The 27,004-nt window shown below is 37.8% G+C and overlaps 1 protein-coding gene across 1 annotated transcript in view; it reads left to right on the top strand.

Moving 5' to 3' along the window:
- The window catches only part of LOC116372117 (up-regulator of cell proliferation), a 52,298-nt gene extending 31,962 nt beyond the window's left edge, over positions 1-20,336 (top strand). The window contains exons 3-8 of the mRNA XM_031821220.1: positions 4,008-4,121; positions 4,912-5,209; positions 9,858-9,906; positions 10,102-10,368; positions 13,917-14,186; positions 15,557-20,336. Coding sequence (XP_031677080.1) covers positions 4,008-4,121; positions 4,912-5,209; positions 9,858-9,906; positions 10,102-10,368; positions 13,917-14,186; positions 15,557-18,102 — 3,544 coding nt within the window. The 3' untranslated portion in view covers positions 18,103-20,336. The remainder of the gene's footprint in view (positions 1-4,007; positions 4,122-4,911; positions 5,210-9,857; positions 9,907-10,101; positions 10,369-13,916; positions 14,187-15,556) is intronic.
- Positions 20,337-27,004: the final 6,668 nt, after the last annotated feature.

Here is a 27,004-nt window from a genome sequence, read left to right as displayed (position 1 = left end):
ATTTAGTGTTCTATTCATTTGTATGTTTAGTATTTAGTGTTCTATTCATTTTTGTTCTATTCATTTGTGTGTTTAGTATTTAGTGTTCTATTCATTTGTATGTTCTATTCATTTGTATGTTTAGTATTTAGTGTTCTATTCATTTGTGTGTTTAGTATTTAGTGTTCTATTCATTTGTATATTAGTGTTCTATTCATTTGTATGTTTAGTATTTAGTGTTCTATTCATTTGTATGTTTAGTATTTAGTGTTCTATTCATTTGTATGTTTAGTATTTAGTGTTCTATTCATTTGTGTGTTTAGTATTTAGTGTTCTATTCATTTGTATGTTTAGTATTTAGTGTTCTATTCATTTGTGTGTTTAGTATTTAGTGTTCTATTCATTTGTATGTTTAGTATTTAGTGTTCTATTCATTTTTGTTCTATTCATTTGTGTGTTTAGTATTTATTGTTCTATTCATTTGTATGTTTAGTATTTAGTGTTCTATTCATTTGTATGTTTAGTATTTAGTGTTCTATTCATTTGTATGTTTAGTATTTAGTGTTCTATTCATTTTTGTTCTATTCATTTGTGTGTTTAGTATTTAGTGTTCTATTCATTTGTATGTTTAGTATTTAGTGTTCTATTCATTTGTATGTTTAGTATTTAGTGTTCTATTCATTTGTGTGTTTAGTATTAGTGTTCTATTCATTTGTATGTTTAGTATTTAGTGTTCTATTCATTTGTGTGTTTAGTATTTAGTGTTCTATTCATTTGTATGTTTAGTATTTAGTGTTCTATTCATTTGTATGATTAGTATTTAGTGTTCTATTCATTTGTGTGTTTAGTATTTAGTGTTCTATTCATTTGTGTGTTTAGTATTTAGTGTTCTATTCATTTGTGTGTTTAGTATTTAGTGTTCTATTCATTTGTGTGTTTAGTATTTAGTGTTCTATTCATTTGTGTGTTAGTATTTAGTGTTCTATTCATTTGTGTGTTTAGTATTTAGTGTTCTATTCATTTGTATGTTTAGTATTTAGTGTTCTATTCATTTGTATGTTTAGTATTTAGTGTTCTATTCATTTGTGTGTTTAGTATTTAGTGTTCTATTCATTTGTGTGTTTAGTATTAGTGTTCTATTCATTTGTATGTTTAGTATTTAGTGTTCTATTCATTTGTATGTTTAGTATTTAGTGTTCTATTCATTTGTATGTTTAGTATTTAGTGTTCTATTCATTTGTATGTTTAGTATTTAGTGTTCTATTCATTTGTGTGTTTAGTATTTAGTGTTCTATTCATTTGTGTGTTTAGTATTTAGTGTTCTATTCATTTGTGTGTTTAGTATTTAGTGTTCTATTCATTTGTATGTTTAGTATTTAGTGTTCTATTCATTTGTATGTTTAGTATTTAGTGTTCTATTCATTTGTGTGTTTAGTATTTAGTGTTCTATTCATTTGTATGTTTAGTATTTAGTGTTCTATTCATTTGTATGATTAGTATTTAGTGTTCTATTCATTTGTGTGTTTAGTATTTAGTGTTCTATTCATTTGTGTGTTTAGTATTTAGTGTTCTATTCATTTGTGTGTTTAGTATTTAGTGTTCTATTCATTTGTGTGTTTAGTATTTAGTGTTCTATTCATTTGTGTGTTTAGTATTTAGTGTTCTATTCATTTGTATGTTTAGTATTTAGTGTTCTATTCATTTTTGTTCTATTCATTTGTGTGTTTAGTATTTAGTGTTCTATTCATTTGTATGTTTAGTATTTAGTGTTCTATTCATTTGTATGTTTAGTATTTAGTGTTCTATTCATTTGTGTGTTTAGTATTTAGTGTTCTATTAATTTGTATGTTTAGTATTTAGTGTTCTATTCATTTGTGTGTTTAGTATTTAGTGTTCTATTCATTTGTATGTTTAGTATTTAGTGTTCTATTCATTTGTATGTTTAGTATTTAGTGTTCTATTCATTTGTATGTTTAGTATTTAGTGTTCTATTCATTTGTATGTTTAGTATTTAGTGTTCTATTCATTTGTGTGTTTAGTATTTAGTGTTCTATTCATTTGTGTGTTTAGTATTTAGTGTTCTATTCATTTGTGTGTTTAGTATTTAGTGTTCTATTCATTTGTATGTTTAGTATTTAGTGTTCTATTCATTTGTATGTTTAGTATTTAGTGTTCTATTCATTTGTGTGTTTAGTATTTAGTGTTCTATTCATTTGTATGTTTAGTATTTAGTGTTCTATTCATTTGTATGTTTAGTATTTAGTGTTCTATTCATTTGTGTGTTTAGTATTTAGTGTTCTATTCATTTGTGTGTTTAGTATTTAGTGTTCTATTCATTTGTGTGTTTAGTATTTAGTGTTCTATTCATTTGTGTGTTTAGTATTTAGTGTTCTATTCATTTGTGTGTTTAGTATTTAGTGTTCTATTCATTTGTATGTTTAGTATTTAGTGTTCTATTCATTTTTGTTCTATTCATTTGTGTGTTTAGTATTTAGTGTTCTATTCATTTGTATGTTTAGTATTTAGTGTTCTATTCATTTGTATGTTTAGTATTTAGTGTTCTATTCATTTGTGTGTTTAGTATTTAGTGTTCTATTCATTTGTATGTTTAGTATTTAGTGTTCTATTCATTTGTATGTTTAGTATTTAGTGTTCTATTCTTTTGTATGTTTAGTATTTAGTGTTCTATTCATTTGTATGTTTAGTATTTAGTGTTCTATTCATTTGTGTGTTTAGTATTTAGTGTTCTATTCATTTGTATGTTAGTATTTAGTGTTCTATTCATTTGTGTGTTTAGTATTTAGTGTTCTATTCATTTGTATGTTTAGTATTTAGTGTTCTATTCATTTGTATGTTTAGTATTTAGTGTTTTATTCATTTGTATGTTTAGTATTTAGTGTTCTATTCATTTGTGTGTTTAGTATTTAGTGTTCTATTCATTTGTATGTTTAGTATTTAGTGTTCTATTCATTTGTATGTTTAGTATTTAGTGTTCTATTCATTTGTATGTTTAGTATTTAGTGTTCTATTCATTTGTATGTTTAGTATTTAGTGTTCTATTCATTTGTGTGTTTAGTATTTAGTGTTCTATTCATTTGTATGTTTAGTATTTAGTGTTCTATTCATTTGTGTGTTTAGTATTTATTGTTCTATTCATTTGTATGTTTAGTATTTAGTGTTCTATTCATTTGTATGTTTAGTATTTAGTGTTCTATTCATTTGTATGTTTAGTATTTAGTGTTCTATTCATTTTTGTTCTATTCATTTGTGTGTTTAGTATTTAGTGTTCTATTCATTTGTATGTTTAGTATTTAGTGTTCTATTCATTTGTATGTTTAGTATTTAGTGTTCTATTCATTTGTGTGTTTAGTATTTAGTGTTCTATTCATTTGTATGTTTAGTATTTAGTGTTCTATTCATTTGTGTGTTTAGTATTTAGTGTTCTATTCATTTGTGTGTTTAGTATTTAGTGTTCTATTCATTTGTATGTTTAGTATTTAGTGTTCTATTCATTTGTGTGTTTAGTATTTAGTGTTCTATTCATTTGTATGTTTAGTATTTAGTGTTCTATTCATTTGTGTGTTTAGTATTTAGTGTTCTATTCATTTGTATGTTTAGTATTTAGTGTTCTATTCATTTTTGTTCTATTCATTTGTGTGTTTAGTATTTATTGTTCTATTCATTTGTATGTTTAGTATTTAGTGTTCTATTCATTTGTATGTTTAGTATTTAGTGTTCTATTCATTTGTATGTTTAGTATTTAGTGTTCTATTCATTTTTGTTCTATTCATTTGTGTGTTTAGTATTTATTGTTCTATTCATTTGTATGTTTAGTATTTAGTGTTCTATTCATTTGTATGTTTAGTATTTTGTGTTCTATTCATTTGTGTGTTTAGTATTTATTGTTCTATTCATTTGTATGTTTAGTATTTAGTGTTCTATTCATTTGTGTGTTTAGTATTTATTGTTCTATTCATTTTTGTTCTATTCATTTTTGTGTGTTTTGCATGACTGTCTTGTACTACTAGGGGCCAATCAGAGAGAGCAGAGTCTATTTCCTCTGGTTTTCTATCAATGAAGACTGACAAATCCATGGAAAACCCTGTTCATTTCAAAGGAGCAGACTCTCTACAAAACAAAGGGTGAGATTCTGATGTGCAGCCAGCTGTAAATACAGGCCTATGTTATAATGCTGTACTCATGAAATAAAAATGTCTGTGACTTAATGTAAAACAAATATACACATCATGATAACAGATAGTTATAGGTAGGTTACCATGTGTTATATTTTCATGATAACAGATAGTTATAGGTAGGTTACCATGTTTTATATTATCATGATAACAGATAGTTATAGGTAGGTTACCATGTGCTATATTATCATGATAACAGATAGTTATAGGTAGGTTACCATGTGTTATATTATCATGATAACAGATCTTTTTAGGTATGTTACCATGTGTTATATTATCATGATAACAGATAGGTAGGTTACCATGTGTTATATTATCATGATAACAGATATTTTTAGGTAGGTTACCATGTGTTATATTATCATGATAACAGATAGGTAGGTTACCATGTGTTATATTATCATGATAACAGATAGTTATAGGTAGGTTACCATGTTATATTATCATAATAACAGAAGTTATAGGTAGGTTACCATGTTATATTATCATAATAACAGAAGTTATAGGTAGGTTACCATGTTATATTATCATGATAACAGATAGTTATAGGTAGGTTACCAAGTGTTAAATTATCATGATAACAGATAGGTAGGTTACCATGTGTTATATTATCACGATAACAGATAGTTATAGGTAGGTTACCATGTGTTATATTATCAGGCCATTATGTGTTAAACTGAACTGATGAGTTTATTTTGATCAATGTGTTTGATACCTGTAATTTACAATTCCCATCAAGGCCAGTGGACATATCCTGTGATATCTGCTCTGAGGTCCAAGCCGTGAAGTTCTGTCAGACCTGCAGTGTGTCCTACTGTGAGACCCACATCAGACAGCACTATACAATACCTAAACTACAGAAACACACACTGGTGGATGTGACTGGAGACCTGGTGCAGAAACTCTGCCAACATGACTACAGTCCTCTGGATGTGTTCTGCAGGACAGACCAGATGCTGATCTGCAGTCAGTGTGCAGAGACAAACCACAAAGGACATGATACCATCCTCCTTGAGACAAAGAAAGCAGGAAGACAGGTAACTAGTTCTCTTTTCTTTCGGGGTTGTTCAGTGCAGTTCCAGTACATGTCTGAACACTCCTTAATTAACACTAGAACCGTTAGGACTCGAGGCATCCCAGTTTGGGCCGTCAACATTCTAACAGCCCAATAAAAACATTTCATATGTGCTACGGCAACAATAATCCTTTGGCTGTGTTCATGAAGGTCTTAGTATTATTAGTTCTGATTAGGATCTGCAATTATCTGTTGTTGAGGAAGTGGCTACTCTTCCTGGGGTCCAAACAGGAAACTAAACACAACCAATAAATACATAATACACGTAGAATATATTACACTATATTTATGTTACAATTAAATAACGTGGCAGACACAATACAATACAAAATATATCATCTCTTCCCAGTCCCCGTCGTGTTGTAAAGGGTTCTTTTATCTGGTTTTTAATCTGGTTTTATTGCGATCTTACATTACATGGGAAACCTAGTCAGTTGTACAACTGAACGCATTCAACTGAAATGTGTCTTCCGCATTTGAAAGTATGACCGCAATCCATGCTTTGGTTCAGTTTTCCTGGCACTGTTTCCACACGCACGTGTTTTAGCATTTGTGGCTCATATTCAAGTCATGGGACCGATATTAGCCTTTTTCGTGCCTCATGTCCAAATCATCCAAAAGTACTGTATCTAAAATTGATTGTGAAGCTCAACAAAGTCACTTAAATGCTAACATGTGTCGCATGACTTTAAACTACTTGGCACCACACGTCCCGCTAGGGCACCTCCCCCCACTGCTCAACTGACACAGTAGCACACAGAACGCAAAAAATATTCTTAGAAATATTTAACCTCCACACATTAACAAGTCCAATAGCTCAAATGAAAGATAAACACCTTGTTCATCTAGCCACCAAGTCAGATTTCTAAAATGTTTTACGGCGAAAACATAGCACATATTTATGTCAAACCACCACCAAAGATAGGCTAATTTACATAGCCATTTTGTAGAACAATAGATGCAATCACAAAAGCAGGATTAAAAGTAAAATAATTCACTAACCTTTTGAAAATCTTCATCAGATGACAGGAATAGGACATGTTATACAGTACATTTATGTTTTTTTCAATAATATGCTAATTATATCCATAAATCACGGTTTACATAGAAGTTCATGGCTAAAAAATGCTACAACAATGCCTGGAGAAATTATGGTAACTCTGCCAGATAACAGAAATACACATCATAAACGTTGACTAAATATACATGTTCTACATATACTTAGAAAGATACACTTCTTCTTAATAAAACAGCTGTGTTACATTTATTTTTAACTTTACAGATTTCGTTCACTAGGCTATAATGTGAGTTGGCGCTCAGGAATTAGCATTTTGGCTCCTCCACAGAAACCCAAATTTAACACAAATGTTCCCTTACCTTTGCTGTTCTTCCATCAGAAGACCTGGAAGGGTTTATACTTACCAAAAACAGCTTTAGTTTTGAAGTCTGTCTTTCGGTTATCAAACACGACATATTTCGGTTGAAATGCAGCCAAAAAGTAAAGTTAGTTCGCACCAAAACGTCGAAATTACATATTATATGTCGACTAAACTTGTCAAACTTGGTTCAGAACACAGCGTTAGCATGCTATATAGCTTCACCGCAATTCTCAGGACAAAGAGAAACACACGCATCGTTTAATCAATCTTGAAAGAAAGACACCACAGGCGCAGAATGCGCGTGAGATCTCGCGCGACCGAAAGGATTCGGCCCGTCATTCATCTCGTGAGCGCATGATTCACACAATGAGAAGCCCCATTGAAAGCGGACACCGCGCTGAAGGCATAGGAACTGTTCCCAGGACCGTAGGTGCTTGGGAAGGGTGGGGGCGATGACGTCAAAGTTGGGCCAACTTTTTGGATGACAAGAGAGAGTTTGGGAGAATGAGTGCCCTGAGAGTTCTGCTTTACTTACAGACATAATTTAAACGGTTTTAGAAGCTTTAGAGTGTTTTCTATTCAATAATATTTATTATATGCATATATTAGCAATTTTTTACTGATTTTTTTTCTGTTTACTATGGGCACGCATTTCACCAACGGGGGCAGTATTCTGCCCTAGCCTTAACAGGTTTTTAATGAGATGTGTACAATAGTTGCTAAAATGTTAGCATGTGTCAACAGTGCCAATGAAGCTAAACCAAAGCATGGATTGCTGTCATACCGTTTCCATAGACTGCTTAGAGGACTAAGGAAAACAATATTTCATTTTGTAATTTGGGGGAACGACACCATCATTATTTTGTTTATGCAGGTCTTAATAAATATTATTGAACTAAATGTATTTCAAAAGAAAAGAATAGGAGTTTAATTATGTTACTAGTCTGTTCTTAGTATCCGAGGCTATATGCTGCCGGGAGTAGAATTGCAGTTAATCGTCAAAAATCAAACATTTTGAAATAGTCTTTCCACTACATTTTGAGAGTTGATTGGGAAATGTAGGTGATTTAGAAACCTTAGTGTCTGTAATACCATTATTGAAATCAAAGTGTGTGACCTGCATGAACCTCTGTAACATGATTTGAGAAAGTCACTTTTTGGGAAGCTCCTTTCCCTTCTTTGTCAGTTACACATGCTGCACTGTTCATCAGTCTCTTCATTGACGAGACAATTGTTAATATTGTCTCCCATCAGACTATTGTCAATTTAATCTTCTTTAGACTACATACATTTTCATAGGCTTCTGTGAAATTAGTTTCAATATAGTTGATGTGTAGTTTTGATGGGCTATTAGTCGGATGTGCAGCCGGATGAAGGAAGGGCTGAAGGAAGGGCAGGGGGAGAAGAACGTCCTCCTAAAACGGCTTATAATACATTATGTTTGTGATATGTAATTGTAGTTTTTGTACGATTTTATTTTTATATATACCCCAAACAGCAAGCAATGCAGGTGTAGAAGCACGGTGGCTAGGAAAAACTCCCTAGAAAGGCCAATACCTAGGAAGAAACCTAGAGAGGAACCAGGCTATGTGGGGTGGCCAGTCCTCTTCTGGCTGTGCCGGGTGGAGATTATAACAGAACATGGCCAAGATGTTCAAATGTTCATAAATGACCAGCATGGCCGAATAATAATAAGGCAGAACAGTTGAAACTGGGGCAGCAGCACAGTCAGGTGGAAGTTGAAACTGGAGCAGCAACATGGCCAGGTGGACTGGGGACAGCAAGGAGTCATCATGTCAGGTAGTCCTGGGGCATGGTCCTAGGGCTCAGGTCAGTTGAAACTGGAACAGCAGCATGGCCAGGTGGACTGGGGTCAGCAAGGAGTCATCATGTCAGGTAGTCCTGGGGCATGGTCCTAGGGCTCAGGTCCTCCGAGAGAGAGAAAGAAAGAGAGAAGGAGAGAATTAGAGAACGCACACTTAGATTCACACAGGACACCGAATAGGACAGGAGAAGTACTCCAGATATAACAAACTGACCCCAGCCTCCCGACACATAAACTACTGCAGCATAAATACTGGAGGCTGAGACAGGAGGGGTCAGGAGACACTGTGGCCCCATCCGAGGACACCCCCGGACAGGGCCAAACAGGAAGGATATAACCCCACCCACTTTGCCAAAGCACAGCCCCCACACCACTAGAGGGATATCTTCAACCACCAACTTACCATCCTGAGACAAGGCTGAGTATAGCCCACAAAGATCTCCGCCACGGCACAACCCAATGGATTATCTTGGCAAAAAAAATGCTCACTAGAAGAGATCAACATCCGACGAGCTTCTCCTTCACGTCTCTATGGATATTTTTTTTTTTTTTTACATTATCTTCTAAATTTCAGGACGTGGTTGGCACGCCAACCGAACAGTAATTATTACATCATCTCCCAGCTACAAAATGGTCAAAAGGAAAAGTATTTTTTTGCTAAAAATGCTCACTAAAAATGCTCACTAAGAAAAAAATACGATTTCTGTGCAATAGAACATTTCTGGGATCTTTAATTTCAGCACAAGAAACATGGGACCAATAATTGACATGTTGTGTTTTCTATTTTTGTTTAGTGCAACTTTCTCAAACAATAACCAGAAAAAAGAGACAATAAACAGACGCACAGAAATATCAACAAACATCAATGACATCACACCTGCTCAGACTCACATGTTCCCACCCATACACATCATGTGTCTCACAACCACACTCCCCCTCCATCTCCTCCTACTCTATGCCATATAAATAATGCATTTCATTCATCCACTGTTGTAGTGATGGAGTATCATTTGATTTCCAGTTTTTAAGTAGGAAGTCTTTTCAAACTCATTAACGAGAAAGGTATTGTATGGTCCACCCCATTGGGTATCTCACCGCTCCCCCAAATACCATGTATTGAAATATGCAGATAGACAGATTAACAGTTAACATGTATTGTAAAAGTTGTAACAACGACAGTGTGATAAATGTACTTATTTAGGAAAAGTCAAGGATGGAGGGGGACTTTAAAAATGGACTATTACAATGTTAAATTCACAACGCTGTTCAAAATATGTCATCTGCACTTTCAGCGTTGCAGAAGAATATCAAAAGCAGTTGATGTATCTTTGAAAAAACATCTGTTTTACATTTAGCAAAATATTTATTTTTTAAAGAAATGACTAATTCGAATTTTGTTTTCCCAGCCTAAGAGTTTTGATAGAGACCAACACACAACGTTGGCCGCGGATGATGGTAGGTACAGTTTACAGTATGTGGAAACAGAATAAACTGACCCAAACAATATTATTTCATTTGAATTTCAATTTTATAGGATACATTTTGTAATACGTCAATTGTTTTCCTTTAACTCCTGGTATAAATAGTACAAATGTGTGTTTGGAATGTCAATGAAGTCTGTTTTTCAATCACCTGTTATTCCTTCACTAGTGCTGCCCCCTCCTGGTGACATCCAGGTCCTGTTGCTGACGTCAGACTCTGTGTCTCTGAGCTGGAGTTCTCCTAAAGGATTGAAGGGACCACAGAAGTTCAGAGTGACCTGGGGTTGTGACGTGGAACTGTGCAGTATAGGGGTGAAAAATGTTCATGAAGTTGAAATAAGCAGACTCAACCCTGGTAAAAAGTACCAGTTCAGTGTGGCTACAGAGGGAGAAGATGGAAGCCAAAGCAGATGTGTCTCAGCATCCCTATCTGCAGGTACAGTAGGATAACTTGTGTTTTTATTCAGACTACGTTTTAGTAATTTAACAGACACTCTACCCTGAGCAATTAGGGTTAAGTGCCTTGCTCAAGGGAAAATCAACAGATTTTTCAGAGTCGGCTCAGGGATTCAAACCGGCGACCTTTCGTTTACTAGCCCAACACACTTAACCACTAGAGTACCTCTCATCCACAAACTTCACTGCATCATTACCTACCTGCAGACTGCATCATTCATTCATTCCTAGACACATTTTGGGACTCAAAAACAGCCCATCTCTTCTAAACAAGTATAGGTTTTATTACAGTGCTCCAAGTACCCATATTTAAAGATGTTCCATTTGGAAGAGACTTCTTCAATCTCAGCTGGATCGGCTGAAGAGATGGAGAAAGTCCATATCCTACTGCAGCCCAGGAACAGAGCCAATACTGACGACTGCCACAAAACACTTTCAAACCTGCAGCCCGGCACCAAGTACACTGTTTGTGTTGCAACTGTGCTGAGCAATGGGGAGTAGAGTGAACCTGTCTCTACAACCATCTGCACTAGTAAGAGATCTTCCACCAATTACAACTCATCGTGTGTTTACCAGTAACTAGAGAGATGTTGTTACATTAGATGCTTTCTCAAAAGCCCTGGCCTTATTTTACCTTTCCCCCGTAAGGCTGAACACATTATATTAACTGTTTAACCAATATCTTTTTTTAAAGTGAAGCGAGCAAGCAAATTGTTTTTAAAGTAGAACCTCTTCTTAATAATATACTATAGCAATCTTAGTACAATACCTAGCAAGATGTTGGCCTCTTGGAGGCTAAGAGAGCCATAGTTCAGCCATTATCCGAGAGGGAGTTGTGTATCTCTTTGTTTCGGGCAAAGGACCAAAACAGTCCTGCAGAACCCTGCTGTGAGGTTAGTCAAAAGCAGGAAAAGGCTGCAAAAGTGCAACCAATACAGCTTGGTTCGGTTTACCTTCCGCTGGCAAACGTAACAGGATTTACAGAACGCCACAAAATCCTGTTTCAGACCAGACCAGAAGAAGTTACGCAAGATATAGTCATGCGTCTTGTTGATCCCAAGACGGCCTGCCATACTACCATCATGAGCCCACCTCAGTATCGCTTGTCGAAGTGTAACTAGAATGACAATTTGAGATAAACTGGGCCAATTGACTTGCCCAAGATTGGCATTTCCTCATCAGCCCACCATCTCTGTCAAATTAACCCACACAAACTTAATCAAACTCCTCTCAACGTATCTCAGCAAAACCTTTTTTTTCCCACTCATGGGTACTTTTCTGATAACCCATCAAATTCTTCTACTCTGGGTTCCTTACAAATGACAGGATTTGGCACAACCTTCACTTCCTTCAAATCGTTGCCCAAAATGAATGAAACCCCCTTCATCGGTAGACTAGGCCTCACTCCAACGATAATGGAACCAGAAACAAGATCAGACTCGAGTTCCACATTATACAAAGGATCTTCCATGCACTCCATCTCCACACCTTGTACAAACACTGTAACCAGTTTCTGACGTGTCAGACAAGGGCCAAACGTCCTCCAAAAGGAGGGATTCAGCTGCATCAGTTTCTCATAGTATCTTCACAGGCTGTTTAACAGCATCACCATTATGCAGAGACACGAACCCTTCTGAAACAAAGGGTTCATACACATCTGATCTAAACAGGATTTGGGGAGATAAGTCTCTGATTGGGACTGGTTTAATGGGCTGGAGTGATCCCACAAGAAGAAACTGCTTACTCTCTCTAAAAATGTTTCTACTTAGGCCACTTAAGACTGTGTCCTTTGTCATGGCAGTAATGACACACTTGCGGATACAAATAACCAGTTTTCTGACGATCCTTGTTTTTGGACACTGGGGGAAGAGACTGAAACCTCGTAGTAGGAGGTGACTTCTCTTCTCTCTTGTGTAGGGAGAACTACTGGGTGCTTTGCTTGTGAAGGTAGTTTTATGTGTCAACACAAACTCATCAGCAGCTGCAGCTTTCTCAAGTGTGAGATCCTTGTGCTCATAAATGTAGGTACTAACCCTTTTGTGAAGGAAATTCTTTAACTGCTCAAGTACCATAAGTCTTTGAATCATCAAGGTCCTTGACCTCTTGAGAACCACACCACTGATCAGAATTGTTCCCTTACGAATTCAACATGGCTTTGTGATTCTGTGTTTTGTCATTTAAAAAACATTTCTGTATGCCTGTGGGACCAACTTGTAAACAGGAAGTATAGCAGCTTTAATAGTGTCATAATCTGAACTCTGGTCAAGAGAAACCGGCATACACTTTCATGAGCTTTCCTCACAAGAACACTTTGGAGGAGCAGTGACCAGATATAACGCGGCAATTCGCTCAAACATGTTAAATATATACTGTACCTCCATCTCCTTACCGCTGAAAGGCAGTGCAAGCTGGCTGTTCCGACCAAGACCAAACACTATTGAGGGTGCAGGATAGACTGACCTGATTCAAAGTGCTTCCAGCTCTATCTCTCTTTTAATAGGTTGGCTCGTGTTCTTGTTCCTGTTCTCGTTCTCTGGCAGCACATTCTTATCGTTCTGTTTTAACCAAATGGCCTGCAGTACCAATTAACTCTGACTACTGTTTTTGGGTTCAACATGTACCACTTTGATGTCATAATGCTTTGCAATGAGAAGATTTGTCTTCGTACATTTATCAAGTAACTCCCAAGTAGAATTCCCCACAAATGCTCCCAAATCAAATTCCATCTGTTTTGTTTATTAGCTTGTGTGTTTATGCACTTTTTCACAGATTTCACCACCCTCTGAGTGGTTGTCAGTAACAGAAATTCTTCCACAAAAGTGTATTTTGAAAACTCAAATCTCTGGGCACAGTAGAGCTTCAGAGTAGCTGATTAGAGTGACTATCATACTCATGGAAAACGATATCCCGGACTTGCCCCAATTTCATTAACGCTCCCCAATAAGAAAACCAATAACATTGTTGCTCAACAGAAATAGGGAACTAACAAAAAATACCTGAACAACCAGAATGAAGCAGGTGGGGTTTTAGGAGGGCTTCTTAGACACCCATGGCGTGTTCCCTGAAAGTTGACTAGCAACAAGAATCTGGGTCCTAAAAGATACCCCCATAAGTGCCCACTTAAGTTGCCCCGAGAAAAGACGAACCAAAATAAAAACCCACGCCAACTTATAATATGGAGCTAAAAGCAATTGGAGCAAATCAAAGGGGAGAACACAGGATAAAATACTTCATTTGTATCAGACTCAAAGAGTAAGAGCTAAACCGTGGTCAAGAACTTCCAGCATCTCTCATGCCAAATGGAACACCCGGGCCAGCTGCTCTTAAATATCCCCTGTGCCAGCACAACTGACTAATGAGGCAACAGGTGAAACACATCCTGAACTACGAGGATGATTCCAATCAGGTCAAACCCAAACAGAACCATCCTCGGAAAAAAAAATGAGCACAACCCCAAAACCTATAACACTCCTGTAATATGTTTTTGGAGTTAAACTGTAGCCCTGACAATAATATATTTTCCCTTAGTACCTCCTGCTCCAGACCAGCTGACTGTTGACTTAGTGGATGCCACATCAGCTGCTGTTAGCTGGAGCCAGCCACCAGGATTGGACCAAACCCAACATCATTACCAGATCTCCTACACCTGTCCAGGGACAGAACCACACATCACTACCACATCTTCACACAGCATCACTCTCTGTGACCTGCAAGGTGGTACTCAGTACTCTGTCTCTGTCTGTACTGTGCTGGAAGATGGAAGGAAAAGTCAACTGGTGTTAACAACCCTCACCACAAGTAAGGAAGTACACTATTTGTTTTTGCATGTGTTTTGTTGTCGTTGTTATTATTATGGACTTGGTCTATTACCAAATAGGGCTATCTTCTGTATACCCCTTTACCTTGTCACAACACAACTGATTGGCTCAAACACCATTAAGAAGTAAATACATTCAACACATTAACTTGTATGAATGCACACCTGAAATGCATTCCAGGTGACTACCTCATGAAGGTGGTTGAGAGAATGTCAAGAGTGTGCAAAGCTGTCATCAAGGCAAAGGGTGGCTATTTGAAGAATCTCAAATATAAAATATATTTTGATTTGTTTAACACTTTTTTTGCTTACTACATGATTCCATATTTGTTATTTCATAGTTTTGATGTCTTCACTATTATTCTACAATGTAGAAAATAGTCAAAATAAAGAAAAACCCTTGAATGAGTAGGTGTTCTAAAACTTTTGACTGGTCGTGTACATACATTTTACATATACTGTACATTTTACATACCACCACCCACCTCTTCGGGGGACATTTAAAAAAAAAAAATTTGTACAGCTTTTCTGCTACGTATACATTTACATACCTGGTACTTTCATATACAGCAATCACAATAATACATTACCAACAAGCTCTTTAATCCCACCCCTCAGCCACTCTCAGCCCATCCCACCTATCACCATAGACCTCAGCTCTTTAATCCCACCCCTCAGCCACTCGCAGCCCATCCCACCTATCACCATAGACCTCAGCTCTTTAATCCCACCCCTCAACCACTCTCAGCCCATCCCACCTATCACCATAGACCTCAGCTCTTTAATCCCACCCCTCAACCACTCTCAGCCCATCCCACCTATCACCATAGACCTCAGCTCTTTAATCCCACCCCTCAGCCACTCGCAGCCCATCCCACCTATCACCATAGACCTCAGCTCTTTAATCCCACCCCTCAGCCACTCTCAGCCCATCACACCCATCCCCATAGACCACCATCGTTTGGTTTCCATGTGCCATATATTTTTCAATTGTGCTGTGATGTTTTACAAACATTTAGAACCTTTCTAGTCAAAGAGTATCCACAGATTGTGAGCTTAAGATGAAAACCTTTCCTACGAGTATCATTCTATCATTTATTGAATATGGCTTTTCATATCACCCAACACTGTTATTTGTAAGGTTCATTTTAAGCGACTGTTGTAATGAAGTAACCTACTTAAGTATTATCTCTGGTGTCAAACTGACTAGTTATCTAAATGACTGTAATGTAAATTAACTAATGATAATGGATGTGTCAGAGTGGGATGTAAAGGTACAGTATCTTCCCTGATGAGAAATATATGATGGTGATTTTCCTGAATATTTCCTGATCTTCCTTTCTATTTACAGGATCCTATCTGATGGAGCTGTTGTCAAAGACTGGACTAGAATATCATTATGAAAACAAGCTGACATTAAGTACTGTCCTTGAGATAAATGCTGATACTACATCAGATGAACCTCTTACCACTATGCAGTCACTTCCAGGGGCCTTCCTGAAGAAATTAATGATGGCAAATCTGAATGCTAGGAGTGTCAAATGTATGTCCACTGATGCAGAAGTTTCATTTCCGGGTACAGACCGTTTTGAGAATCTAAAAAGTGACTCTGCTAACAGTAATGTCATTAATCCACTGGACCTGATAACTGCCCTGTTTCTGTGTTCAGATGGTTTCCTGCAGCAGGAGATGGTCCAGAAAATGTCCATGTGTCAGTTTGCTGTTCCTCTTCTGCTGCCAAACTGTGACACAGAACAAATCACTTTGATGCTGTGGGCCTTGAGGGACATAGTGAAGAAGTTTAGACTCTCTTCCCAAACATCCACAAAGGCTTTTGTGGAGGAGAGAATTGTACTCTCTGATATTCCCATGGTGTCCTTTGTTAGGTTAGGTGAGATTAGAGTGTCCAAGTCTCAGATCTTGAACAAACTGCTTAGTAACCCTCAGCAGTACCATGACACATTTCTTCATCATGATATGGAATGTGGCGACATCCCTCATAGAATCTCAGATGGTCTGGTTGAAATCAGCTGGTACCTTCCATGTGGGAACAGAAACATAGACATCTTCACTAAGCCTGTGGCGGTGGCCAATCTCAGAGGAGACATCAGGTCCTTTGAAAAACAGTTCTCCTTTCTGTGTCAAACATCAGCTGCAGTTTACATTTTCACTGATGATTTAAAGGCATATCTCAATTTGTTGAAAAGCAAAAACACAAAAGCGGAGTTATTTCTGGTCGTCAAATCTCAAAGAAAATCATTCAGAGTAGACACATTAAAACAAATGATCACAAACTGCAGTATCAATGACCAAAATGTGATTGTCAAGAAAAAGAAAAACGATGCAGAATTTGTCAAAACGCTGCAATCATCTGTTGGTGACATCATTGAAAATAGTCCAGACCGGTTGACAGTGGAAAACATGACTGACATAGCTCGTCACAGTGGGATTCTGGTTGATGAAGACCGCCATGACTGTCAGAGTGCCAGGAAGATGGCAGATGAAATCACCAGCAACATCACAGACACAGTCAAATTTAAAGACAAACAGCTACCCTTACAAGGGCAAATCTGGAAAGAGCTTTCCCAGTTGGAGAAAGAGAGGTGTAGACTGAGAAAAGCAGGGGGTCAAGACATTGAACACTACAAGAGCTCTCTGAAGAAAAAGGAGGAAGAGCTGAGAAAGAAACAATATACATTTTACATGTCAGATGCAATGAAAAGCTTCATTTTAGGATTGTCAGGTTCAGGAGCGGAGCGTTCCTATTTCCTCAAATGGATGCGGATAAATCTGGACAATCTGTCACGTCAGAACCTGTCTGCTTTGCGGGACCAGTACAAAGATCTTTGCCAAAATTCTCCTGAGAAAAAAGACGACATTAAAGATTTGGATAAGAAATTATCTGACTGTTCCTTGGGACTTGAACACTTCCTGCGTGAGTTGGGCCAGTTATATGAAGCTGCCTGCTCCCTCCCTGAAGACAGCCCTCAAAGGGAACAGATGGAGAATCTCCCTGGATTGTGTGCTCAGATGCTGTTGGATGGTTTCCCCATTGAGCTTGTGGATGGAGATGCATCAAATATCCCTCTGAAATGGATATCAGCTTTTCTGACTCGGCTGCATAATCTTGTGGACTCTAACAGCAAGATCCGGGTTGTGACAGTTTTAGGGGACCAAGGTACTGGGAAGTCCACTCTCCTCAACACCATGTTTGGGGTCCAGTTTGCTGTCAGCAGTGGAAGATGCACTAGAGGGGCCTTCATGCTGCTGATTAAAGTCAACAAAGAACTCAAGGAGGAACTGAAATGTGACTTCATCATGGTGATTGACACAGAGGGGTTGAAATCACCAGAGTTGGCTCAACTTGATAAACACTATGAACATGACAATGAACTGGCCACACTGGTAATTGGACTCAGTGATGTCACTATCATCAACATGTCCATGGAGAACAACACAGAGATGAAAGACATTCTGCAGATTGTTGTTCATGCTTTTATCAGGATGAAGGAAGTGGGGAAGAAGCCAGTATGTAATTTTGTGTACCAAAACATGTCAGACATGTCTGCTCATGACAACAACATGAGAGAGCGGAAGAAGTTGTTGGAACAGTTGAATGAAATGACCCAGGCAGCAGCCAGAATGGAGAAGAAGGAGAATATCACCAAGTTCACTGATGTGATGGAGTATGATCCAGACACAAGCAGCTGGTATATCCCAGGACTCTGGCATGGGACTCCCCCTATGGCTCCAGTCAATGCTGGTTACAGTGAGGCTGTGTATGATTTAAAAAAGAGCTTGATGCAAGACTTAATCAAATGCCAGAGTAATGATGACATGACACATTTCCTGAAGTGGACAGAAAGCTTGTGGGAGTCTGTCAAATTGGATAAATGAATTTTCAGTGTCAGAAACAGCTTGGTTGCAGATGCATACACCAGTTAATGCTTTAAGTACAATGGTTGGAACGGTCCTTCAAGAAGGACATTTATTCCTGGATAATGGGTGCTGAAAGCAGAATATAAAACAGATCCTGTAGTGGAAAATCGGTTCAAATATGACACAACCAAGAACTTTGTGAAAATCAATATAGACTTTTAATACAACAGTATCATAAGCCGGAGCGGTCCGCGGAACACACACACTTTTTCAGAGCCCTCCCTCTGAGTTATACACCTACCATATAAGTCCCTCCCATATGCAAATGAAGTTACATCCCAATCCGTGCATCCTGCTTGTTCAGCCCAACAACGCCCCCATCTGCTTTCCATTAGATCCTAATGGTGACAAGACCCTTGCTTTGACCTAAAGATAATATACGTCCCTCTTTCCTGTGGCCTGTGTTTAGACCCTGTAATTAAATCCATGTGTCTTTATCTCTAGTTTTTAGTGTCCAGCTGCCCTAAAAATACTATACATTCCTCTATGCTATAGGCTTGCTTTGTCCCTGCACTTAGCTCAATGTGTGTCTTTATCCCGGATCAGCAGACTGTGGGTCTCCCCTGTCATTCCTTCAGCGTCTTCATGTCCTAAGGATATGTGAGTCATGTCTATAATCCATCAGTTGGTCATTTGGCTGACCCCCTCCTTTGTATATCCCTCTGACCTTTGTATGTCCAGCTGCCCTAGGCGTCTATGTGTTGCCCTCTCCCATGGCCCCACTCTGGCTTCCTGTCCTATACAATAGACAATGTATTTTACCAGAACAGGAAATGAACCCATAAGTGTATCTTTCTCTTGTGTTACCAAAATCATGTATATAATTTCACCCACAATCCAAACCCCCAAATGAGCATATGAAACGTGCTGAAGGACTTGTCCTGTCATCCCAATGGTGGAAGCAGCTTATTACGGTCACTAGGACAGCAGAACCCCTGCCCATCAGGTTCTAAGTTACCAGTTAGAATAATAGAATACACAAGGTGCAATTTAGAAATGTGGTTTTATATCAGCAGGTTTTCTCTTGTTATGTAAGTCATTGACAGTCAGTCATTTAGCCCATGTCAGCAAATCATTTTTTGATTGCTAAGTTAGTTTAGCGGCCAGCTATCTAAACTATTATGGTTGAATTACCTGTTGGGGGGAGCCCCTATTGTTTTTGTATGTCAGTCTAACTCAGATATTATATTAAAAACTGCAACCATTTTTCTCCAACCTACTGCAATATGTGTAGAATTCCAGCAAACTTGCTTTAAAATGGTCACATTTTCTCTACACCCCATGGCAAAAGGTGTGAAATTGCACGAAGTTGACAAAAAAGTGTACAAAATGTATCTCTGCTGTCAAAATGCAATACATTTTATTGTATGGATGTGGGTATACAGACCTTCGAGCAACTGAGGTTCCTTATGAGATGGTTTTGTGGCCCATCCCTGGTCTATGGCATGGAAAGAGCAGGTGTCCTTAATGTTTTGTATACTCAGTGTATACAGTCAGGATGGAAAAACGCTTTCAGTGGATAAGAATGACAGATACCTGCAGTATAGGAAGGAAGGAGGAGTTATACCATAATGTAGACTGACAGGTACCTGCAGTATAGGAAGGAGGAGTTATACCATACATACTGTAGACTGACAGATACATGCAGTATAGGGAGGAAGGTGAGGTTATACCATACATACTGTAGACTGACAGGTACCTGCAGTATAGGAAGGAGGAGTTATACCATACATACTGTAGACTGACAGATACCTGCAGTATAGGAAGGTGTTATACCATACGTACTGTAGACTGACAGATACCTGCAGTATAGGAAGGAGTTATACCATACATACTGTAGACTGACAGATACCTGCAGTATAGGAAGGAAGGAGGAGTTATACCATACATACTGTAGACTGACAGATACCTGCAGTATAGGAAGGTGTTATACCATACATGCTGTAGACTGACAGATACCTGCAGTATAGGAAGGAAGGAGGAGTTATACCATACATACTGTAGACTGACAGATACCTGCAGTATAGGAAGGAAGGAAGAGTAATACCATACTGTAGACTGACAGATATCTGCAGTATAGGAAGGTGTTATACCATACATACTGTAGACTGACAGATACCTGCAGTATAGGAAGGAAGGAGGAGTTATACCATACATACTGTAGACTGACAGATACCTGCAGTATAGGAAGGAAGGAAGAGTAATACCATACTGTAGACTGACAGATACCTGCAGTATAGGAAGGAGTTATACCATACATACTGTAGACTGACAGATACCTGCAGTATAGGAAGGAGTTATACCATACATACTGTAGACTGACAGATACCTGCAGTATAGGAAGGAAGGAGGAGTTATACCATACATACTGTAGACTGACAGATACCTGCAGTATAGGAAGGAGTTATACCATACATACTGTAGACTGACAGATACCTGCAGTATAGGAAGGAAGGAGTTATACCATACATACTGTAGACTGACAGATACCTGCAGTATAGGAAGGAAGGAGGAGTTATACCATACATACTGTAGACTGACAGATACCTGCAGTATAGGAAGGAAGGAGGAGTTATACCATACATACTGTAGACTGACAGATACCTGCAGTATAGGTAGGAAGGAGTTATACCCTACATACTGTAGACTGACAGATACCTGCAGTATAGGAAGGAAGGTGTTATACCATACATACTGTAGACTGACAGATACCTGCAGTATAGGAAGGAAGGTGTTATACCATACATACTGTAGACTGACAGATACCTGCAGTATAGGAAGGAAGGTGTTATACCATACATACTGTAGACTGACAGATACCTGCAGTATAGGAAGGAAGGTGTTATACCATACATACTGTAGACTGACAGATACCTGCAGTATAGGAAGGAAGGTGTTATACCATACATACTGTAGACTGACAGATACCTGCAGTATAGGAAGGTGTTATACCATACATACTGTAGACTGACAGATACCTGCAGTATAGGAAGGAAGGAGGAGTTATACCATACATACTGTAGACTGACAGATACCTGCAGTATAGGAAGGAAGGAGGAGTTATACCATACATACTGTAGACTGACAGATACCTGCAGTATAGGAAGGAAGGAGGAGTTATACCATACATACTGTAGACTGACAGATACCTGCAGTATAGGAAGGAAGGAGGAGTTATACCATACATACACAATCAATCAAATGTTATTAATAAATCCCTTTTTACATCAGCAGATAATTATACACAAACCCAGCCTAATCCCCAAGCAGCAGGAAATGCAGATGTAGAGTCACTGTGGCTAGAACAAACTCCCTAGAAAGGCAGGAACCTAGGAAGAAACCTAGAGAGGAACCAGGCTCTGAGGTGTGGCCAGTCCTCTTCTGTCTGTGCCGGGTAGAGATTATATTCATACTGTTGACTACTAGTTGACTTGGACTTGAGTATAGTCTTCAATCTCAATGTTAGAGAAATATATTCACAATTGTTTTTAGAACCATCTTGATTAGAAGCGAATGTAGATAATGTCCATTGTAATTACAACAAGTATATCAGTGCTAGATAGAAGTGTATCTCTCTAAAAATGAAGTAAAGGTCATTTTATTTGGTTGATATTTGATATTGTGTATTGTCTTTGATTTGATTCAGTTTGATATTGTATGTCATTCATTTAGTCTTTGAAAGACCAGCCCAATGATGGGCTGAAAGGGATCCCAACGTCATGTAGAATGTACATCATGTTATTGTCAATGGTCCATTAGAGGTTTATACCTATGGAGATGTGATTATGTTTAGATTACCATGACAACAAGCCTCTGAAACGGATGCATACATACTGTACCTCGGAAAAGGCTTTTATAGTCCTGGTCTTCGTCTGATACAACTGGGGTGTATTGTATTAAGGGCTACTGTAGTTGCGTGCTAAAAGATTATGTAACAAGTTCATTATTCTTCTGTTTATTTTTGTCAGTTTTGTCAAATGTAAAGAATGTGTTTACCTCTGATTTAATAAAGAAATTGCAGCATTATTTTACTGTAGGAAAATGCATGTAACATTGTATGATTCCTCTCCCAAACATCAAACTAACAAGGATGTATAGTTCAACATTTATTGTTTAACAAAAAATGTTATTGACACAAAGTAATTTTTAATTCATTCCCTTTTAGGAAATTAAATACATAAAAAATAAAATGTATGAAACTACTTGAATGAACATTTATTGTAATTCTAATGAATTACATCACGATTATATAATCAGACAGTTGCACTGTTCTTAGTATCTGATCAATAATCTGAAAAGAATGTACAATTTGTCAATAAATCAGCATTTGTTAAACATGCATTCCGGGAACTACTTCAGGATTGGTGGGTCCCCTGCGGAATGGTTGAGCTAACGTAGGCTAATGTGATTAGCATGAGGTTGTAAGTAACAAGAACATTTCCCAGGACAGACATATCTAATATTGGCAGAAAGCTTAAATTCTTGTTAATCTAACTGCACTGTCCAATTTACAGTAGCTAATACAGTGAAGGAATACCATGCTATTGTTTGAGGAGAGTGCACAGTTTTGAACATGAAAAGTTACTAATAAACAAATCAGGCACATTTGGGCAGTCTTGATACAACATTTTGAACAGAAATGCAATGGATCAGTCTGAAACTTTGCACATACACTGGCCATCTAGTGGCCAAAATCTAAATTGCAGCTGTGCTGGAATAATACATTATGGCCTTTCTCTTGCATTTCAAAGATGACGATGAAAATTACAAAAAAACGGTTATTTTTTTCTATGTATTATCTTTTACCAGATCTAATGTTTTATTCACCTAGATTCCTTTCAAAGTTCCACAAACTTCAGTGTTTCCTTTCAAATGATACCAAGAATATGCATATCCTTGCTTCATGGCCTGAGCTACAGGCAACATTTTTTTTTAAAGGGGCCGGTCCTTCAGAGGAGCACCCCCAATTCGTAATATGTATATACACACACACACACACACACACACACATACACACATACACACATATATATATATATATAGATATGTGTGTGTGTATATATATATATATATATATGTATGTGTGTGTATGTATGTATGTATATATATATGTATATATATATGTGTATATATATACACATATATACAGATGTATACAGTTGAAGTCGGAAGTTTACATTTACAATTTGTGGAGTGATTGAAAAACGAGTTTTAATAACGACAACCTAAGTGTACAGTGCCTTGCGAAAGTATTCGGCCCCCTTGAACTTTGCGACCTTTTGCCACATTTCAGGCTTCAAACATAAAGATATAAAACTGTATTTTTTTTGTGAAGAATCAACAACAAGTGGGACACAATCATGAAGTGGAATGACATTTATTGGATATTTCAAACTTTTTTAACAAATCAAAAACTGAAAAATTGGGCGTGCAAAATTATTCAGCCCCTTTACTTTCAGTGCAGCAAACTCTCTCCAGAAGTTCAGTGAGGATCTCTGAATGATCCAATGTTGACCTAAATGACTAATGATGATAAATACAATCCACCTGTGTGTAATCAAGTCTCCGTATAAATGCACCTGCACTGTGATAGTCTCAGAGGTCCGTTAAAAGTGCAGAGAGCATCATGAAGAACAAGGAACACACCAGGCAGGTCCGAGATACTGTTGTGAAGAAGTTTAAAGCCGGATTTGGATACAAAAAGATTTCCCAAGCTTTAAACATCCCAAGGAGCACTGTGCAAGCGATAATATTGAAATGGAAGGAGTATCAGACCACTGAAAATCTACCAAGACCTGGCCATCCCTCTAAACTTTCAGCTGATACACGGAGAAGACTGATCAGAGATGCAGCCAAGAGGCCCATGATCACTCTGGATGAACTGCAGAGATCTACAGCTGAGGTGGGAGACTCTGTCCATAGGACAACAATCAGTCGTATATTGCACAAATCTGGCCTTTATGGAAGAGTGTCCAGAAGAAAGCCATTTCTTAAAGATATCCATAAAAAGTGTTGTTTAAAGTTTGCCACAAGCCACCTGGGAGGCACACCAAACATGTGGAAGAAGGTGCTCTGGTCAGATGAAACCAGAATTGAACTTTTTGGCAACAATGCAAAACGTTATGTTTGGCGTAAAAGCAACACAGCTCATCACCCTGAATACAACATCCCCACTGTCAAACATGGTGGTGGCAGCATCATGGTTTGGGCCTGCTTTTCTTCAGCAGGGACAGGGAAGATGGTTCAAATTGATGGGAAGATGGATGGAGCCAAATACAGGACCATTCTGGAAGAAAACCTGATGGAGTCTGCAAAAGACCTGAGACTGACCTGAGACACGCCCAATTTTTCCGTTTTTGATTTGTTAAAAAAGTTTGAAATATCCAATAAATGTCATTCCACTTCATGATTGTGTCCCACTTGTTGTTGATTCATCACAAAAAAATACAGTTTTATATCTTTATGTTTGAAGCCTGAAATGTGGCAAAAGGTCGCAAAGTTCAAGGGGGCCGAATACTTTCGCAAGGCACTGTACACTTAGGTTGTCGTTATTAAAACTCGTTTTTCAATCACTCCACAAATTTCTTGCGACTCCGATCCCATATCCGGGAGCGTAATCATAGCCTCAAGCTCATTACCATAACGCAACGTTAACTATTCATGAAAATCGCAAATGAAATGAAATAAATATATTCACTCACAAGCTTAGCCTTTTGTTAACAACACTGTCATCTCAGATTTTCTAAATATGCTTTTCAACCATAGCTACACAAGCATTTGTGTAAGAGTATTGATAGCTAGCATAGCATTAAGCCTAGCATTCAGCAGGCAACATTTTCACAAAAACAAGAAAAGCATTCAAATAAAATCATTTACCTTTGAAGAACTTCGGATGTTTTCAATGAGGAGACTCTCAGTTGGATAGCAAATGTTCATTTTTTCCAAAAATATTATTTGTGTAGGAGAAAACGCTCAGTTTTGTTCATCACGTTTGGCTAAGAAAAAAAACAGAAAATTCAGTCATTACAACGCCAAACTTTTTTCCAAATTAACTCCATAATATCGACAGAAACATGGCAAACGTTGTTTATAATCATTCCTCAAGGTGTTTTTCACATATCTATTCGATGATAAATCATTCGTGGCAATTGGGTTTCTCCTGAAGAGCGAACTGAAAAGTTTTGCAGCTGGAGATTACGCAATAATTGCGACGGAGGACACCAAGCGACCACCTGGTAAATGTAGTGTCTTTATGGTCAACCTTACAATGATATCCCTACAAATACGTCACAATGCTGCAGACACCTTGGGGAAACGACGGAAAGTCTAAGCTCATTCGTGGCCCATTCACAGCCATATAAGGAGTAATTGAAACACAGCGCTTTCAAAACCTGGGCCACTTCCTGTCTGAAATGTCATCTTGGTTTCGCCTGTAGCATCAGTTCTGTGGCACTCACAGACAATATCTTTGCAGTTTTGGAAACGTCAGAGTGTTTTCGTTCCAAAGCTGGCAATTATATGCATAGTCGAGCATCTTTTCGTGACAAAATATCTTGTTTAAAACGGGAACGTTTTTCATCCAAATTTTTTTATAGCGCCCCCTAATGTATAACTGGTTTTAACAAACTATAGTTTTGGCAAGTTGGTTAGGACATCTACTTTGTGCATGACACAAGTAATTTTTCCAACAATTGTTTACAGACAGGTTATTTCACTTATAATTCACTGTATCACAATTCCAGTGGGTCAGAAGTTTACATACACTACGTTGACTGCCTTTAACCAGCTTGGAAAATTCCAGAAAAATATATCATGGCTTTAGGATCTTCTGATAGGCTAATTGACATAATTTGAGTCAATTGGAGGTGAACCTGTGGATGTATTTCAAGGCCTGCCTTCAAAATCAGTGCCTTTGCTTCACATCATGGGAAAATCAAAAGAAATCGCCCAAGACCTCAGAAAAATAATTGTAGACCTCCACAAGTCTGGTTCATCCTTGGGAGCAATTTCCAAACGCCTGACGGTGCCACGTTCATCTGTACAAACAATAGAACGCAAGTATAAACACCATGGGACCACACAGCCGTTAAACTGCTAAGGAAGGAGATGCGTTCTGTCTCCTAGAGATGAACGTAAAAGTGCAAATCAATCCCAGAACAACAGCAAAAGGACCTTGTGAAGATGCTGGAGGAAACGGGTACAAAAGTATCTATATCCACAGTGAAACGAGTCCTATAGCGACATAACCTGAAAGGCTGCTCAGCAAGGAAGAAGCCACCGCTCCAAAACCGCCATAAAAAAGCCAGACGGTTTGCAACTGCTCATGGGGACAAAGATCATACTTTTTGGAGAAATGTCCTCTGGTCTGATGAAAAAAATAGAACTGTTTGGCCACAATGACCATCGTTATGTTTGGAGGGAAAAAGGGGAGGCTTGCAAGCCGAAGAACACCGTCCCAACCATGAAGCACGGGGGTGGCAGCATCATGTTGTGGGGGTGCTTTGCTGCAGGAGGGACTGGTGCACTTCACAAAATAGATAGCGTCATGAGGAATGAAAAATATGTGGCTATATTAAAGCAACATCTCAAGACATCAGTCAGGAAGTTAAAGCTTGGTCGCAAATGGGTCTTCCAAATGGACAACGACCCCAAGCATACTTCCAAAGTTGTGGCAAAATGGTTTAAGGACAACAAAGTCAAGGTATTCGATTGGCCATCACAAATCCCTGACCTCAATCCTATAGGAAAATTGTGGGCAGAACTGAAAAGCGTGTGCGAGCAAGGAGGCCTACAAACCTGACTCAGTTACACCAGTTCTGTCAGGAGGAATGTGCCAAAATTCATTAACAAGAAGTTTGTG

The sequence above is a fragment of the Oncorhynchus kisutch genome, unplaced genomic scaffold, assembly GCF_002021735.2.
Source record: "Oncorhynchus kisutch isolate 150728-3 unplaced genomic scaffold, Okis_V2 scaffold3927, whole genome shotgun sequence".
In the NCBI taxonomy this organism is placed as follows: Eukaryota; Metazoa; Chordata; class Actinopteri; order Salmoniformes; family Salmonidae; genus Oncorhynchus; species Oncorhynchus kisutch.
The sequence above is the reverse complement of the archived record's forward strand: the minus strand, read 5'-3'. Positions and strand labels throughout refer to the sequence as shown.